Source organism: Aquarana catesbeiana, linkage group LG12 (genome assembly GCF_042186555.1).
Source record: "Aquarana catesbeiana isolate 2022-GZ linkage group LG12, ASM4218655v1, whole genome shotgun sequence".
NCBI lineage: Eukaryota > Metazoa > Chordata > Amphibia > Anura > Ranidae > Aquarana > Aquarana catesbeiana.
In genome coordinates, this window is record NC_133335.1 from 123,467,320 (window position 1) to 123,485,072 (window position 17,753).

At 47.3% G+C, this 17,753-nt stretch overlaps 1 protein-coding gene across 1 annotated transcript in view; it reads right to left on the bottom strand.

The window, feature by feature from the left end:
• Positions 1 to 17,298, bottom strand: part of PSMB3 (proteasome 20S subunit beta 3) — a 66,347-nt gene extending 49,049 nt beyond the window's left edge. The window contains exons 1-3 of the mRNA XM_073608315.1: positions 17,141 to 17,298; positions 15,475 to 15,659; positions 14,265 to 14,372 (exon numbers count right to left, since the gene is read on the bottom strand). Coding sequence (XP_073464416.1) covers positions 14,265 to 14,372; positions 15,475 to 15,659; positions 17,141 to 17,143 — 296 coding nt within the window. The 5' untranslated portion in view covers positions 17,144 to 17,298. The remainder of the gene's footprint in view (positions 1 to 14,264; positions 14,373 to 15,474; positions 15,660 to 17,140) is intronic.
• Between the last annotated feature and the right edge of the window lie 455 nt (positions 17,299 to 17,753).

Below are 17,753 nucleotides of genomic sequence, written 5' to 3' on the forward strand. Positions count from 1 at the left end.
AGAATCCCTGATAACGCTCCTCTGGAGACACTGGTGTCACAACCCTTTGATGCATGAGATCCTTTAACAGGTTCTGCATAGCCAGGGCCTTTGTTGAGTCCCTTGGTAGGTTTGTTACAAAGTATCTTTCCTGGTGCCTCCATGGCAGCATACCAATGGTTGGTTGCTCCGCCCCCGACCAACCCACAGGACCACTTTAACTCTATAAATAAAAGAGTTGTTCCTCCCCACCGTCATTCTTTTCGCTGTCCTCGTTCCTACAGGATCAAGCTCTCAGCCCTACCTCACCGCTTTACGGTGTGACCATTGCAGGTTCATGCTCTCCTGCCCATTGCTTGGGCTGCTAAAGGCGCCAGATAAGTATGGGAGCCCGTTTTTCTGTGGATCTTTTTGGGGTTTGGTGGGTTAACAGGAGCCAGTTTTTCTCCTATATATTCCATAGAACCATAGGAGCTCGGGTCATTCTCACTCGTCCTCGGCCCATACTTCCCGCAGTGGGCGCAAATCACCCCGACATACCTCTAGTAAACAGGACTCCCAGAACAGACCTGTGTATCCAGGAGAGAAAGCATGCTGGGTGTGTGGCAAACAAGCCCTCCCTGATAAATTGGTATGTGGTCAATGCCTCCTGGAAGCTCCAGGAGACAAAGAGAGAGAGAAACTTGAGTCAATGGAATCAAAAGAATGATCAAAGACTATCCGGGAATTAGCCTTATCCCAAGATCAAGTAACCCCACCCGCAGATGAAGCAGCGGTAAATACACCCAATCCACAGCCGGACACAGGTTATTTCTGAAAGCGATTCGGACGTGGGAGAAGAAAATGCTTCAGCTTTTGATTTTGCTCTAGTGGAACCCTTTATCAATGCAGTAAAGGAAGCAATCCAATTGGAGGAAGATCCAGAGCCTCCATCTAAAGCAAAGAAATATTTTCCACACCTGAAGAAAAAAAAAATTATCAACCTTCCCCTTAATGGAAGAAATAAAGGAAGTTGTGACAGATGAATGGCAGAAGGTGGATAAAAGACCCTTAGCTTACAATTGTTTTCTCAAATTATACCCACTTGCTGAAGCAGATGCCCAGCTTTTTGATTCGCTTACAACGGTAGATGCTTCAATTATGAGATTAGACAGGAATACAACACTGCCTCTAGAGGATGCGGTCTCTTTCAGGGATGTACTTGATCAAAGGATCGATTCAGATCTAAAAAAAAATCTTATCAAGCAGCAGGAGGGGCATGCAAGCCAGCAGTAGCCTTGACTTCAATCTCTCGGGCTACTAGAGTATGGTCAGACAATATTGAGACAGCCCCCAGACAGGGGGTGGAGTCTAACGAGATCATCAAGGCACTAGATGAGCTGAAGCTGGCCTCAGATTTCATGGCGGAGGCCGCCATTGATGTCCTGAAGTGTTCCTCCAGAGCTATGCTGTATTCCATCACTGCCAGAAGGGCATTGTGGCTAAAACCATGGTCAGCCGACCCAACCTCAAAACAATCATGGTGTCGCATACCATACAATGGGAAAGCTCTGTTCGGCGACAAAATGGATGTGGCAATTACCAGAGTCACAGGAGGGAAAAGTGGTCTAATTCCCCAGGACAGAAGCAGGAGGAAAAGATTTGTGTCACGTCCAGCTGGTCAGCAGAGAGCAAGAGACTCTAGAAGGTACCGCCTGGGCAGGGAGTACAGAAGAGGCTGGAAGGGCTCGCAGGCAACTTTCTTGAAAGCAGGGAAGCCTAAAGCCTCAACATCCACGGTTGAGGGCCAGAAGTCTTTTTGACTTCCTATCCACCCAAACCGCTCCAGTAGGAGCTCGGCTCAGGGCGTTCGCCCAGGCTTGGGTGGAGAATTGTACAGATCAGTGGGCAGTCTCCACTGTCATTCAGGGGCATTTTTGGACATTCAGAAAACGGCCCCCACCCTTTTCATTCCAGCCAAGGAAGATACCAACCTCCAAAGGAGAAGAGAGAGGTCCTTCTTCAGTATGTGCAAATTCTTATCCGACAGCAAGCAGTAGTTCCAGTTCCGGACTTGGAAAAACACTCAGGGTTCTATTCCCCAGTCTTTTTGGTCCAAAAAAAAAAATAAATAAATAAATCGGGAGGCTGGAGGCCCGTGTTGGGCCTGAAGAGGTTGAACAGATACATCCGTACAGAGCTTTTCAAAATGGAATCCTTATATACAGTGATCCTATCAGTACAGCCAAGGGATTGGATGGTCTCTATAGACCTTCAAGATGCATATCTCCATATACCTATCCTACAGCAGTTTCAACCTTTCCTACGATTCAAAGTAGGCGATTTACATCTACAGTTTCAATGCCTTCCGTTCTGGATCTCAACAGCTCCCAGAACCTTTACCAAGGTGCTAGTGGCAATCCTGGCTCCTCTTCGAGAAAAAGGGATTCGAGTGCTTCACTACCTAGACGACATCCTCATTCTATCCCAGCACAAAAGGAGCCTAGAAATACATGTACGGCTGGTCCTAGACACCCTAAGCAAGTTCGGGTGGTTAATCAATTACTTGAAAAGCCAGCTCACACCTACACAAAAGACGACATATCTAGGAGCACTTTTCAATACTCCAGAGAGAGCAGTTTCACTAGAAAAGATTCCTGCCCTGATAAGGAAGGTAAAGAAAGTATTGGCAAGCCATTCCATATTGGCATCAGACTGTCCGAGTCTCCTGGGCTCCCTTTCCTCTTGTATACCCATGGTGAAGTGGGCCAGATGGCACCTACAGGGATTCCAACTGGGCTTTCTGGCACAGTGGAGGAAGAATCGCCTGGATCACAGGATATTAGTCACATCTAGAACGAAGTCCAGTCTCTGGTGGTGGACGAGACCATCCAACCTGCATGTTCACTGTTCCCTAGGGCCCAACTCATGGACCATTCTTACCTCAGATGCAAGTCAGTTGGGCTAGGGTGCGCACTTCCAAGGTCAACTAGTCCAAGGGAGATGGCAGTTCAATTCGGAGGCGGTAGTATCGAACATACTGGAACTAAGGGCGGCATGGATGGCAATCCTATATTTAGCCACCTACCTAGAGGAAAATCCATACTCCTACAGATGGACAACAAAGCGGCAGTGGCCTATGTCCAGAACCAGGGGGGGGAACACACAGCAAGTCTCTACTCAGCGAAGTGACGCCCATTCTGACCTGGGCCAAGAGGAACTTAATCTGCGGGCCTCATACATCCCAGGGTCCGAGAACCAATTAGCCGACCATCGGTCAAGATCATTCGTCAACTACGAGTGGCCCCTGAATCCCAAGGTTTTCGATTGGATATGCCAACAATGGGGCACCCCCCAAATATACCCATTTGCCTCTCCACTCAACGCGAAGACGCCTCTATTCTTCTCAAGGTTCCCGTTCCCAGGGTCAGCGGGAATAGACGCTCTAGCCCAGCCTTGGAAATTTCAGAAAGGATACGCATTTCCTCCGCCTCCTCTGATATTGAGGTTTCTTCAGCACCTGACGAAGAAAGTCAGTCTTGGCAGTAATCCCATACTGGCCTAAGAGACCGTGGTTCACACTCCTAGTCAACTTGGTTGTGTGCAGACCGCTTCCTCTTCCACACCTGAACGACCTTCTGTCTCAAAACGACTTCTCTCACCCGCATCCGGAAATCCTAGACTTGAGGGTCTGGAAATTGAGCCGAAGAGGTTGGATGATTTAGGGTGCTCACATAATGTTATTCAAACACTTCTACAGGCAAGAAAATCTTCCACTAATTCCACCTATTACAGAATATGGAGAAAATTTATAGACCTGGCAGAGCTTAATCATTTCGATCCCCTGGATCCTGGGGTCCAGAATGTGCTTCTCTTCCTACAGAATGGCTTGGATCTAGGTTTAGGCCTAAACACTCTTAAGGTCCAGGTCTCGGCTCTTTCAGCCCTGACGGACACACGATGGGCTTTGAACCCTCTGGTCGAATGCTTTTTGAAGGCAGTCCTGAGATTGCGACCTCCCAGGAAAGCATTATACCCCAAATGGGACTTGACGATTGTGCTGGACGTCCTATCAAATCCTCCCTTTGCTCCCACAGAAGATTGCACCCTAGAGGACATTTCCTTAAAGGCAGTATTCTTGATTGCCATCACCTCGGCTCGCAGAGTATCGGAAATCCAAGCTCTAGGATCACGGGAACCTTACATCACCTTCTTCCCGGACAGGGTGGTTTTGCAACCCATCCATCAATTCATTCCTAAAGTACCTTCTCTCTACCATCTTAATCAGGAATGGGTTCTCCCAGCATTTGGAGAAGATCCAGAGTCTTCAAGATTACATGAGTTAGATGTAGCCAGATCCCGGAGACACAATTTAAAAACTCAACACAACAATTTCGCAAAGATCAAAGACTGTTTGTCATCCCAAAAGGCGACAGAAAGGGAATGGCAGCATCCAAGACGACCTTGGCAAGCTGGATCGTAAAATTAATCCAAAAGGGCCTATCGGGCTAGTGGTCTAACAGTCCCAGATGCGGTCAGCGCGCATTCCACTCGGGGAATGGCCTCCTCTTGGGCAGCATTGGCGCGGGTCTCCCCTGAGACAATTTGCCGAGCAGCTAGTTGGTCGTTATTCAACACTTTCATGTCTCACTATAGTGTAGACCCAGCGGTTCTTACTTCCCGGGAATTTGGGGAAAGAACCTTACAGATATCAAGGCTGTAGTTTTTCATTAAATTTCTTATTGCAGTACCCTCCCTGTAAGCGAGTTATTTACCATTGGTATGCTGCCATGGAGGCACCAGGAAAACGGAAAATTGAATACTTACCTTTCCTGGTGCCTACCCATGGCAGCATACACCCTCCCTTCAATAATCCTTAGTTTTCTGAGCTCTAGTTACAAGAATGACGGTGGGGAGGAACAACTCTTTTATTTATAGAGTTAAAGTGGTCCTGTGGGTTGGTCGGGGGTGGAGCAACCAACCATTGGTATGCTGCCATGGGTAGGCACCAGGAAAGGAAAATTACGGAAAGGTAAGTATTCAATTTTCCGTTTTCTGGAGGAAGATCCGAAAACTAATTTTGTAACCTTGGAACAGCATGCTCAAAATATATTGATTTTTTGTTATGCTGGCCCAATGGAGGGAGGAAGTTCTGAAGCCTTCCTCCCACTGGCAACAACAAGTCATTGAGTTTTGTTGGTTGACGCAGGAGGATGAAAAAGGACATTTCCTTTGCCCTTTCCCTTCTGCAATGATCAAATTCTTCTCTTGGGGTTTGGCATTTTGTTCTTGAGCCCTTTGAGATAAAAAAAAAAAAAAAAAAAAAACCCAAGCTTAACTGGCTGTTTTTTCTTTGTAACGGGAAATGACTTCTTTTTATCCGCTGTCCTATGTAGGACTGAATCTAAACCAGGTCCAAAAAGTAAATCTGCCAAGAACGGTAACCCACAAAGCTTATTTTTAGATGCCGCATCCCCCGGCCAGGTCTTTACCCACAATGCCCTCCTGGCCGAGTTAGTTAGGGCTACAGATCTTGCTGTCATTCTAATAGACTCTGCTGAAGCATGTGAAATAAAGGCCACTGCAGCTGACAAAGTTGAGAAAGAATCTGAAATTTCTTGCTTTGGCGAATCCGCTATAATATGGGCTTTGAGCTAATTCGCCCCAATATTCCATATTCCTGGAGACACAAGTAGTCGCCATAGCTGGTTTGAGATTACCCATGATGGATTGCCAAGCCATTTTAAGTTGTTGATCAATCCTTTTATCCATGGGATCTCTTCACACCCATATCCTCAAATGGTAGGTCAGTTGATCTTGAGACCTGGGAAAAGGCTGCATCGAGTTTTGGTGTTTTTATTCCAAAGCGCCTCTGGGTCTTCATCAAATGGAAAGCACCTTTTAAGGGCTTTAGGGAAAAAAAGGCTTTCATTCTGGTTCTGCCCATTCCTTCTTAATAGCCTCCGAAATGACTGAGTGCACAGGGAAAGTAACATTTTTAGGCTCACTGAGACCTGCATACATCCCGTCATGCAGAGATAATTCTTTTCTCTCCTCTTCTAGGCCCAGAGTAATATAAATTTCTTTTAACAGGCCATCTACCTGTTCTAAAGACAGTTTGTATTTAGAAGGTATATTTTCCATACCTTCCTCCTCATCCGAAGAGAGGAGAGAGACCCCATAGTAAAAATAAGGTAGTAGCACATCTGCCCCTTACCTGGTGCCTGTCCCACTTGCTGCCTCCATCGAGGAGCACTGTGTGCGCGTGCGGCTGGATGCCGCTTCCGGACTCCAAAAGCACCGCTGCGCCGGACCGGAACCAGCAAATATGCACCAGCCCCATTCCTCCCTTCTCCCCCTGCGACTTCCGGTGGAAATTACGCCGTGCGCCTGCTCCATGGATGCCACCCCTTCCGGATTCCTCACTTATGGCGGATGCAGTCACTGAATACCATTCCCAAGATGGCAGCAGCGTTAGAGAAAGCAGGCGGGAAAAAAAAAAAAAAAAAAAAAAAAAAAAAAAAAAAAGGGGAAGCATGTCCGCCTGCTCCTCTCGCCGCTGCCCAGGAGTGCCGCCCACAGCAGTCCCGGCACTTTGAAGAGGGAGAAGAAGCCCATCCAGCAGTCGGATACTTCACTCTGTGGATTGGGCGGAACAACTCTCTAAGGTAAGAAAAAACGGTGGAGCAGGAAGCTTGGCCTCATGTGGCAAGGAGCCTCCTTTTAAAGTTCGGTGGAAGAGATATTTCCTGTTGGCCAGTGGGAGGAGCCACTCTCAGGTGCTGTCCTAAAAGACGTTAAGGGGGGAAAAAAAAATAAATAGAAAATAAAAATTTACTTACCGAGAAAGTTTTTTTCCCCCAAGAGTCTTTCAGGACAGCACACTTGAGAGACCTCAGCTCCTCCCTTCTCAGGAGCCAGAGATTTAAGCCACACCATCCCACCAGCCCTTCATTTTTTTCACAAGTACCTCCAGCTAGTCTAGGGAGACACAAGAACACATCATACCAACCTTCATACTCCTAATGTTCTCACATCCTAGTTGCAAATTATTAGGGTGGGTACTGGTGCTGTCCTGAAAGACTCTTGGAAAAAACGTTACCGGTAAGTAATATAAAGAAAGTACTATTGCACTACCAAAAACCAAGTGTATGGATAACAGATAAGGTGCTAATAATAAAGTGCGTGTATATAAAGTGCTTAATTATTCCACAGCGAGTCTGATCTCTACAATAGGAATCCCCCATATCTGAGTGTGTTGCAGACAGTTGAAGAAGCCAGCTTAACAACTTTCAAAAAGAACGGATGTAAAATTGACCAGGGGCCATAACCACAGCTTGATCCATTCCATCTGCACTGTGTCAAATGTGTCTGCTACCCAGGCGTCTGGAACATATGCAGATCGGGAGACACTTTTCTCTAGGAAAAGACTGTGGAAACCGCATAAAACCTGCAGTGATTCCTTGGATCCTGTAAGGAAGATTCAGCAACAGTCTGGTCGTTTATCGATGCTCCACTAGACCCGTTGGGGTCTATCTATAAGGTGAGAGGCTAGCACCATTGGGGGAGGATTGCAGAAAGATATCTATACCATCTTATATCTGTAATTTGGACTCCTACATCTGTCCCCTTTACCCCTCATCTCTATTTGTCTACACTCTGAAATTGGGACTGATCATTTCTCTGAATCACCAGATTCCTTTGGATGCTTTTTATGTTAGATTATTCCTACGTAATTATTTATTTGTGGTTTGGTTTGATGTGATGCACTTCATTGGACTTTATTGCACTAGTGTTTAGTTATATATATTACTTGGATGTGATGCACTCTATAGGATATTGAACACTTTTTTGAGTCTCTCTTTATGAGTAGTACTTGAGATTTCTTGCTATTCATTTTATTTCTGCTTATTTAGTACTTTAGTGTTATGCTTTATTAATAGCGCTACTTCATATTATTTAAACGTTACCGGTAAGTAACTTTGATTTTCCCTCTTTTGTCTTTCAGGACAGCACACTTGAGGATAAGCGAGCATTTACCCTAGGGTGAGACTACTGCTTGCAGGACTTTACGCCCATAGGCCTGGTCCTGGGCAGACAGTAAATCCAGTCTGTAGTGCTTAACGAAAGTCTTAAAAGTTGACAATGTTGCTGCTCTGCAGATCTGTTCGAGTGTAGCACCAGCCCACTCTGCTTGTGAAGTTGCCATGGCCCTAGTGGAATGGGCCCTAATACCTTCCGGGACCTCCACCTCTTTTGCTATATAGGCCTGAGTAATGGCCAACCTCAGCCACCTGGCAATTATCTGTCTAGAGGCTTTGGACCCCTTCCTAGCCCCCGAAAAACAAAAAAAAAAAAAAAAAAAAGAAAAAAAAGAAGAAGAATCGGATCTTCTAAACTGTTCCGTAAACTCTAAGTACTTTAGTACGCATCTCCTAACTTCTGATCTGTGCCGGATCGGGTTTAAAAATTATCCAATCCTGAAAGATTTGAAAGAAAGGAGCCCTCATCGAGAGGTCCTCTAGCTCACCAACCCTCCTTGCGGTAGTGATTGCTACCAAAAACAAAAAAAAAAAACAAAAAAAAAACAAAAAAAAACCAAACAAACAGTCTTGAACATTAAAATTTTCACTGAACAAGACTTAATAGGCTCAAAGGGTTCCCCTGTAAGAGCCTGCAGTACCAGGGAGAGATCCCACATGGGAAAAGGATGGGAGCTGACTGGTCTTTGCCTACTTAAAGCTTTAAAGAACCTAGATATCCAAGGGTTCACTGCTAGTTGTTGTTCTAGGAACACACTTAGAGCAGAAACCTAGCCCTTAAGAGTGCTGAGGCCCAGACCCTTATCTACCCCACTCTGTAGGAACTCCAGAACTGCTACTGGACTGCGAACACTAAAGGAGCTCTCTGCGCACCAAGAATTGAACTTCTTCCAGACCTTTAAATAAATATTGCGTGCCTCTTCTTTCCTACAATTTAGAAGAGTCGCTATCAATCTTTTGGAGAACCCCTTACTTCTCAGCATTTCCTCCTCAGAAGCCAGGCTGCCAGATTCCACCTCTCCACCTGAGGACAGCAGATTGGGCCTAGATAGAGGAGGTCTTCCCAGACCGGCAAAAAACCAAGGAGGTTCCAAAGCCAACTCTTTTAGGATAGAAAAGCATGGCCTCCTGGGCCAGTGTGGTGCTATCAAGATCAGGGTCACGTTCTTTGACTGGAATTTTCTCAGGACTGCGGGTAACAGTACTTGGTAAAATGCCAGCTTTGAAAAAGAGCGTCCTCCCCTATTGCCCCGTCCCACCGGTTCAGAGAGAAGAAAAGGGGAGTTTTTGCGTTCTCCCTTGAAGCGAAGAGGTCCACGCAAGGGACCCCCCTCACTTTTTGATAATCATCTGGTAGATGACCTGACTCAGTACCCAGTCGATCTCTCTCAGCGTCCTCCAGCTGAGGAAGTCTGCCAGCTGGTTTAACTCCCCCTTTAGGTGTACTGCGAACAGAGAGAGCACAGTGACCTCGGCCCAGTTAAATATTGTTTCCGTTAGAACCCAAAAAGGGAACTGCTTCTGGTGCCCCCCTTGGTTGATGTAAGCAACCGCTGCGGAATTGTCTGAGCGGACCTGAAGGTGATGTCACTGGAGCTCCTGCTGAAAGGTTCTGAGAGCCAGAGAAATTGCTTTCAGCTCTCTCCAGTTCGAGGACTTCCCGCGTCCTCGACTCCCCAGGATCCTTGCGTCAGACTCACACCCAGGTGTGCTCCCCACCCTGTGCCGCTTGCGTCCGTTGTGATGACCTTGGACATTGGCAGTACCCATTCCAGACCCTGGGACAGATTTGCTGCCTTCCTCCACCACCACAGGGATCTCTTCACCCGTACCGGTATGAGAACCGTAGAATTCAAGGACCTTTGGGTGTGGTCCCAAACTTCCAGAATGAACCACTGCAAAGGGCGGAAATGTAACCCTGCCCACTTTACAGCTGGAAGGATAGCCGCCAGCAGCCCTAAGGCTGACATGGCCTTTCTTATTGAGATTGATTGATTTCTTTGTAGAACTGCCAGAGCCAAGTCTACCTTCAAAATTTTCCTCTGTGGGAGGAAGACCCTCGGCTGGGTTGAAGCCAGGATGTAACCTAGGAAGGTAACTTTCTGGGATGGGACTAGGTTGGATTTAGGAGACATCCCAGATGCTCCAACACACTCTTTGCCACCTGCAAATCCTGGACCAACTGCTCCGGTGAAGGAGCAAACAGGAGCAGGTCGTCCAGGTATGGGGGGGCGCGGCGGCGGGGAGAAAGCACAAAGGGGAGAGCCTGAAACTGTAGATGTATTGTTTTCTCCCCGGACTTTACTGCCAGTCTGAGAAATCTTTGACTACTCTCTGCAATCGGAATGTGCAGATAGGCGTCCCTTAAGTCTATGGATGCCATGTAGCAATCCGGAGGAAGCAGTGTCTTCACCGAGAAGATTGAATTCATGCGAAATCTTCTGTAAGTGATTGATCGATTGAGAGGCTTCAGGTACAGGATGAGCCTGAACTACCGAGGGTTTCTGAACCACAAAGACGTGAGAATAGAACCCTCTGCCTACCTCCCTAGGTGGGACCCGCACAGGGGCGGATCCAGGGGGGGGGGGGGGGGGCGCAACAGGGCATTTGCCCCCTCCGAGAATGTGAGTGAGTGGGCGGGCAGGCGTCGCTGCGGGTGAGAGCCGGCAGGTGGCTCCGAGCACGGGCGGCTCCGTTGGTGAGCAGCTGTGCGCAGCTCAGTGACAGTGTGTGAGCGGCTGCTGGCCAATTAGGGAGCCGGAGGGCGAGGGAGCAGAGAGATATCATCTCTCACCGCCCAGCGCCCGCCCTGCATCCCTGCAGTTCCGCCCTCACTGTGCAGTGTGCAGGCAGCCGCGGCAGCAGAGAGATTACATCATCTCTCTGCTGCCCCTGGGGCGGGATGCAGCGCTGACACGTCCGCTCAGGATGAGCCCTTTGTGCGCTCTGCTCTCTCTCCGCTCTCCCAGCGGCAGTAGCCAGCCCATTCCTCCCTGCCCAGAACTGAAGTCAGCGCAGGCTGGGAGGGGCGGGGCCGACACGCAGCGCTCAGCCCGTGGCGGCTCGGGTAGGTGGTGCTTGTCGAAAGGGCGGGCGTGGCTTGCGTTCAGCGCTGTTCTGGGAGATGAGTTCATTCACTGTCACAGGGGGCAGCGGCCAGCCAATCAGAGCGCGATCTGGGCACAAGGGGGGCAGCATGCAGCCAATCAGAGCATGATTTGGACATGGGGGTGGGGTCACCAGTTGAATAAGCCTGACTCTGGGACACAGCAAGAGACAATTATAGCAGGCAAGTGACAATCCCCAACGTGTGGCATGGGACGTGGCAAGTGACAGTGGCAAGTGAACACACTCGGGGCTCCCACTAATTCTATGGTGAGTTGAACCATTTCATTTTTTACAACAATGTAATAATAGTAATAATGCGTTTCAATCATCCTGATACCATAACAACCATGGTGCCGTGATGATTGAAGCGCTAACACCAGTCATTTCCCCGTTAAATTTACCCCCAAAAAACGTATTTTCTGGCAGTGCCCCTCCCGAGACTAGGCTCTGGATCCACCCCTGGACCCGCGAGACTACTTCCTGCTGCTCCAATTCCTCCAGAGAAGAAAGTAGTGCCGTCGCCTTTTCCGCACACTTTGGCAGGTTTGTAACTAGAAGCCTGTGTGTGTGGGGGGGGGGGGCTTGAGAATTCCAGTCTGTATCCTCTCCTCACAATACCTAGGATATACTGATTGGAGGTTGACTGATTCCCATTGTGGGATGAAGGCCCCCAGTCTTCCCCCCACCAGGATTAACTTGTCATTGGCACTTTCGGGGCTGTTCAGGAGGGCGAAAAACTTCTCCCCCACGCCCCCTGCCCTTGTTGGACCAGACTTATTTCTGAGACTCCGTCCTCGGAAAACTAAACTTCTTTTGAGGATGAGTCTTCTTTTTAGACTGTTCCCCCGGTTTTTTCTTTAAGGGAAAGGCCTTTATCATATTTGACGCATTGTCCCCTTGCCAGGTTTTCAACCATAGAGCTCTCCTGGCGAATTGGCCAGGGCGGAGGATCTAGCAGACATGCGGACCGACTCCGCTGAGGCATCCGCAATGTAACCGACCCCTTTTAAAAGCATGGGGAAGGAGGAGAGAATTGACTCCTTTGCAGTTCCTGCCTCGATATGAGCTTTTATATGTGTTAGACAGTGTTCCATGTTACGCGCCACCACTGTGACTGCCATGGCAGGCTTAAGATTCCCCAAGGAGCAATCCCAAGTCTTCTTGAGAAGGCAATCCATCCTCTTGTCAATGGGGTCTGCTAATACCCCCATATCTTCAAAAGCTAAATCAGTCTTTCTGGACACTTGAGAAAAAGCTGCATCCAGCCTTGGTGACTTATTCCAGACAGCCGCTTCATCCTCTGAAAAGGAGAATCTGCATTTTAGTGCCCTGGAAAAAAGGGTTTCCTCTCTGGATCTCGCCATTCTTTCTTGACGGCCTCAACCAGGACCTCAAGTACTGGAAAAACCCTTCTCTTCTGTTCTCCAAGACCTTCGTACATTTGATCATGGAGTGACAGCGTTTTTTTTCTCCTCTTGGATACCTAGAGTGGTGTGAATGGCTCCCAAGAGCTCTTCCACTTCCTCTAAGGAGGGTTTATAAATCGGGAGGTTTTGGTGGATTTACCATCCATTTTCTCTCCATCTGACTCCCTTGAGGAGTCTGAGGATGCACTGTCAGGATCATCCTCTAATGCCCTCAGGTAACCCTCCACTGATAGAGGGACCTTGTGACGGAGGTTGACAGGTGCGACATCTTTCTGCGCTAGCAGAGGATAGGCTGGGGGTTGTGAGTGTTGAAAACTTGCGAACAACGTTTTAAAAGACTGAAAAGTGCTGGAAAGCTCCTTAACAGATGCAGCCAAGTCAGAACTTTGTTCTACCGAATGTTCTTTAACTAAACCCTCTATGCAATCCCTACACAAAACTTTACCCAGGAATCTCCCAAAGTACTTCTACATGAAGGGCACTTCCTTTTGGGATTGTGTGGGGGCTTAGACTTTTCAGTAGATTTCTGAAACGACAAAAAAGAAAAACAAAACTCCAAACACAGCCATCAGAATATGCCAACGCAAAAATAAAACACCAAACTGACACCGGGAGTGTACCCTCCCCAGGACCGACCCCCACCAGGGTCCCAGAAATACACCTCCTCCCCTCTGACCACCAAGAGGGGGACTCACCCGTGGAGCTAAACGGGAAGACCGTAAGGGAACACCACCCCAGGGTTCCACTTATCTTAGAGTGGCTGGTGTTGGAGTCACCCGGCACAGATCGGGAAGCGTCTGTCTCCGACACCCCTTCCAGACAGAAAGCAGTGTGGTCCGCCTTAGCTGCTCCTAATGCTGTCACTACAACCAAATGGAGCATTCACCAGCCTCCACGCCGCTCGCTTTACATCCCGCGGCTGGAACTGAAAACCTTGGGTCAAGCAGAAGTGCTCACCTCGCCGGAACTGAGGTCACCTGCCATCCGGCCCAGCTTAAGCTCCATGCTGACCGAGGGGAATGCCGCACTATCCACCTTTACCCAAAGGTACCGGTAAGGCGAGCACCCTGGCCTGCAACTTTCTCAAGAGAGGACAGGATGCGGGATCGCACTGTGCAGAGAACGGGCTCCCCAGCCCAGCTGCAGTGCTTGAGAGGCCTCTGTCCCTCCTTCCAGAAATCACCGGCCTCTGCCTCCCCAGCTGTAACTGGCCCTTGGTTCCTAGCAGTGTCTCCCTGTTGGAGGAAACACCAAAACTGAAGGATTGGAGGGATGGTGTGGCTTAAATCTCTGGTGGAGGCGGTGTTTCCTGAGAAGGGAGGAGCTGAGGTCTCTCAAGTGTGCTGTCCTGAAAGACGAAAGAGGGAAAAACGTTTTTCCGCGCTTTCAAAACGCTTTTAAAGGCACTTTGACAGGGGCATTTTTGAAGCGCTATTTATAGCGCTCCAAAGATGATGCTTACAGGACTTTTTCTAACGTCCCACAAGCGCATCGCCCCTGTGTGGTGTGAAAGCACCTGCTCAAATGAATGGGAGGCAGTTTTCAGGTGCCATTTTTAGCGCTAAAGTGCTTGAAAACCGCCTCAGTGTGAAAGGGGTCTAAATCACTGCCTTGAAACCAGAAATGCAGCTCAGTCAAGCAACAGGTGCTTTCCAGTGATCCCAATTACACCAGCCACTGCCATTCGGACAGTCTTCAAATATAGTTTAAATACTCATGCATCTCTTACCTTCTCTCATATAGCAAGTTAGCCACCATGCTTTTAAAAGTTTTGGGTTTTATATGGCGACCTTCTTTCAGCTCATAAAGATTTAATCTGAACTTCAGACGCTGTGCTCTACAAAAATAAATACATACAGTTTTAACAGACAGGATATTTGGCATATTGTAACTAAAGTCTCTATTACATGGATGGGTAATGTGGATTCATAAATTCTCATGACCACTGTTCAAGACTGCTCCAACTGTAGTACACCGCAAATAAGGCGCATTACAACTATAGTGCCCAATCACTAGTGTCAGCAGGAGGGATGAGTGCACCTTGGTTAGTGGCAGGAAGGAGTGCACCTTGGTTAGTGGCAGGAAGGAGTGTCCCTTTGTCGGGATTATCAGTGGCAAGCACGGTGCCACATCATTTGTTTCAGAGGGGGCATTTATTACCCAAGGGCAAGTAAAGACAAGACAAGGGGTGCATCCAAACTGTGGGCTGAGGGTTTACTTCTACTTTAACATGATAAAATGTAACTGATTTTGGGCCCAATTCATTCAAATCTAAAATCAAAGCGATATTAAATCCAAAACCAAAAAATGTACTATATTGCAGCTAACCAATCATTAGCTACATTCATTTTTTTTTTTTTAAGGCTTTTTCACATCTACTTTCCTCCCGATTAAGATCTGGTCAGTAACATACCTTCTGCATTATACAGACACCCCTCTGGATGCAGGAGCAAGCACAGCGGGCAGATTTGGACAGCAGCATTGCAAGTCTGGGGGGGGGGGGGGGGGTCGGGGGGAGAGGAGAAGTGTTATAACAAATTGCATCTGAACTCCAGCTAAAATTTTATAGTCAGTTACAGCAACCCCCCCCCCCCCTTTTGGGATAATTTTTTGGGTGCAATACCACTTTAAGCACACACCTTAAAAATTGGGTCGTCTCATTTAGATTTACAAGACAGCCCATCCAGTAGGACATAATTTGAATTAATTATCTAGGCAGGTTTCCATACTGACCACATATAATGAAAGCTGCATTAAATCATTTTTCAAGCACCACACACATACATCACTGGTCAGTGACCTGGCCCTTGAGGGATCTCATTTTTGTGATGGTGGGCAATGCTAATTTGAAATATGTAATGTATTACAATGTTAGACCAAAGAACGTTCTATTATGCTCTAGTATGATATCTGTTTTCAGTTGCCAGCAAAACCCTTACACTGTCTGCACATCAGTTGCTAAGCCAGCCAGTCCAATATACAATCGATCCCCCATGGGAAAGATCTTCTGGAAGTCTGTTGTCACCATCTGAGCTTGAATTCCAAAGCGTTTATCAGCAGCTATAGCAACACAGCTTTTTCCTTTCATGGCCATGACGGCCCCTCCATTATAGGTCATAATAGACTAAATAAAAGTAGAAGAAAATAAAAATTAGATACAAACTCTATAGTACTATGAATCAAAAATATTTTTGCAAAAGAAGTACATGAATGCTATATTGGTGCATAGGGAGCTGGAATTTAGAGGGAAAAAAAAAAAAAGGAACAAAGGGGAACTTATCTTTCAAAGCGGAGTTCCACTTGTTTTTGTATTAAGGCTACTTTCACACTGAAGCATTTTACAGGCGTTTTTTGCGTTAAAAACCTGAAAAGCGCCTGCTTTCTGCAGCCCCAGTGCTTCACATTGGGGCAGTGCACTTGCAGGATGAGGAAAAAAAAAAGTCCTGCAAGCAGCATCTTTAGGGTGGTGCAGGAGCGGTGTATACACCGCTCCTGCACCACCCTTGCTATTGAAATCAATGGGCACCGCTACTGAAGTGCCTGCAAATCGATTCGGCAGCGGTGGTTTTAACCCTTTCTTCAGCCGCTAGCTGGGGTTAAAAGCATCCCGCTAATGGCTGAAAAGCACCGCTATAACAGAGGTAAACCGCTAATGCCCGTCCGCATGTGAAAGCAGCCTTAAAAAAAAAAAAATCACCAGCTGACTTTTGATAAACACACACTCACCTGTCCCACTGTCCAGTGATGCGGCCACCCGAAGCCTCGGTTCTCTCCCTGGCGCCGGGCATCACTAGTGTGGGCACCCAGCTGTGACAGCTTGTCCTGAATGGCCGTGCAATCTTCTGGGACCTGCGACCCGTCCCAGAAGATTGCAGGGAGGGGGGGGGAGCAGTCGTCGCAAGCAGAAATGAGAGCTGGGTACCTCTCAAAAATAGGTACCCACCCCCTCAAAAAAAAAAAAAAAAAAAAAAAAAAAAAAAAAAAAAAAAAAAAAAAGAAGACGAGGGGAGGACATTCCATGGGGTTAGGACTCCTTAAAGCGGAAGTTTTCCACTATTGTGATCAGGAGATCCATGAACAGAGCAGAATGAGTATGACGTGAGACCTACTTCTTTTCAAAAAAAAAAATTCTCACTGAGCTAAACAGACCCATGTTAGGTCTTTGGGCAAGCAATGGGTTCATTCACATAAACAGAAAAACTGCTGTATTTGGATGCAGATAGTTTTCTACAGATTTAAACACAGCACTAACCAATGAGCCTATACACTCAGCTGCATCTACATACAAAAATGTGAGCAGCTTATACATGCAAAGACGTGAGTACTTTAGACACGTATTTTACGCAGGAGCGTCTAGCTCTGCCAGCAAAAACCTTTCATGCAGAAAATACAAGCATGCCACATGAATGAGCCCCAAGTCTGAAAAACATAAAACGGACTCCAACTTTTTTTCAGACCTGGAAATACTTAGACCTCATACACCTATAGAGTGGTGCGACTTATGTTGTGCTTAAAAAAATGCAGTCTCTGCTAGCCTAACTCCCATACGCCACAGCCCCCAGTCACATTGCAATGTAACCCCCTACACACAAACGCATCACTCACCATTTTGATTCCCGTGTACCTGCCTTCTTCTACCCAAAACTGAAACTAACAACCTTTCCCAGAAGCGACACTTGGACACGCCTGCCACAAGCTGATAGGCACCGCCACAATCTGGTTTAGCGCCGATTCGTTTAGGGACCTGTCGGTCACACGTGATTGGTCGAGTCTACAAAAGGAGGCGGCAGAAAATGAAATACGCGCAGTCATAGAGGGCCGCGGTGGTTGCTGGTTATAGGAAGGACGTACAGAGGGTTCTATAGCGTTGTGGGATAATGGTGAAGTGCGGCGGAAATGACGTTACAATGGGGGTGCTATAAAAGAATAGTACTCTGATTACAACTAGGTACTTCAGAGCAATGTATACAAGTCGTAGAGCTGTGATATTTGGTGACAGTAAAGTATAAGTGAAAAGGTAACATAAGCATTCTTTCACACCTGAGCAAAACATACACCTACCAATTTTGTAGATTTTTTTGGGCAATTTATAGGTATTTTTTTAAGCTTTGTGAGAGGGTTTTTGCTATCAAGCTTTAAGACCATAAACTATATCATCTGATTGTACAATCTTCTTTAGCGCTGCCATCAATGATTCATAGCTCCCAACTGTCCCTGA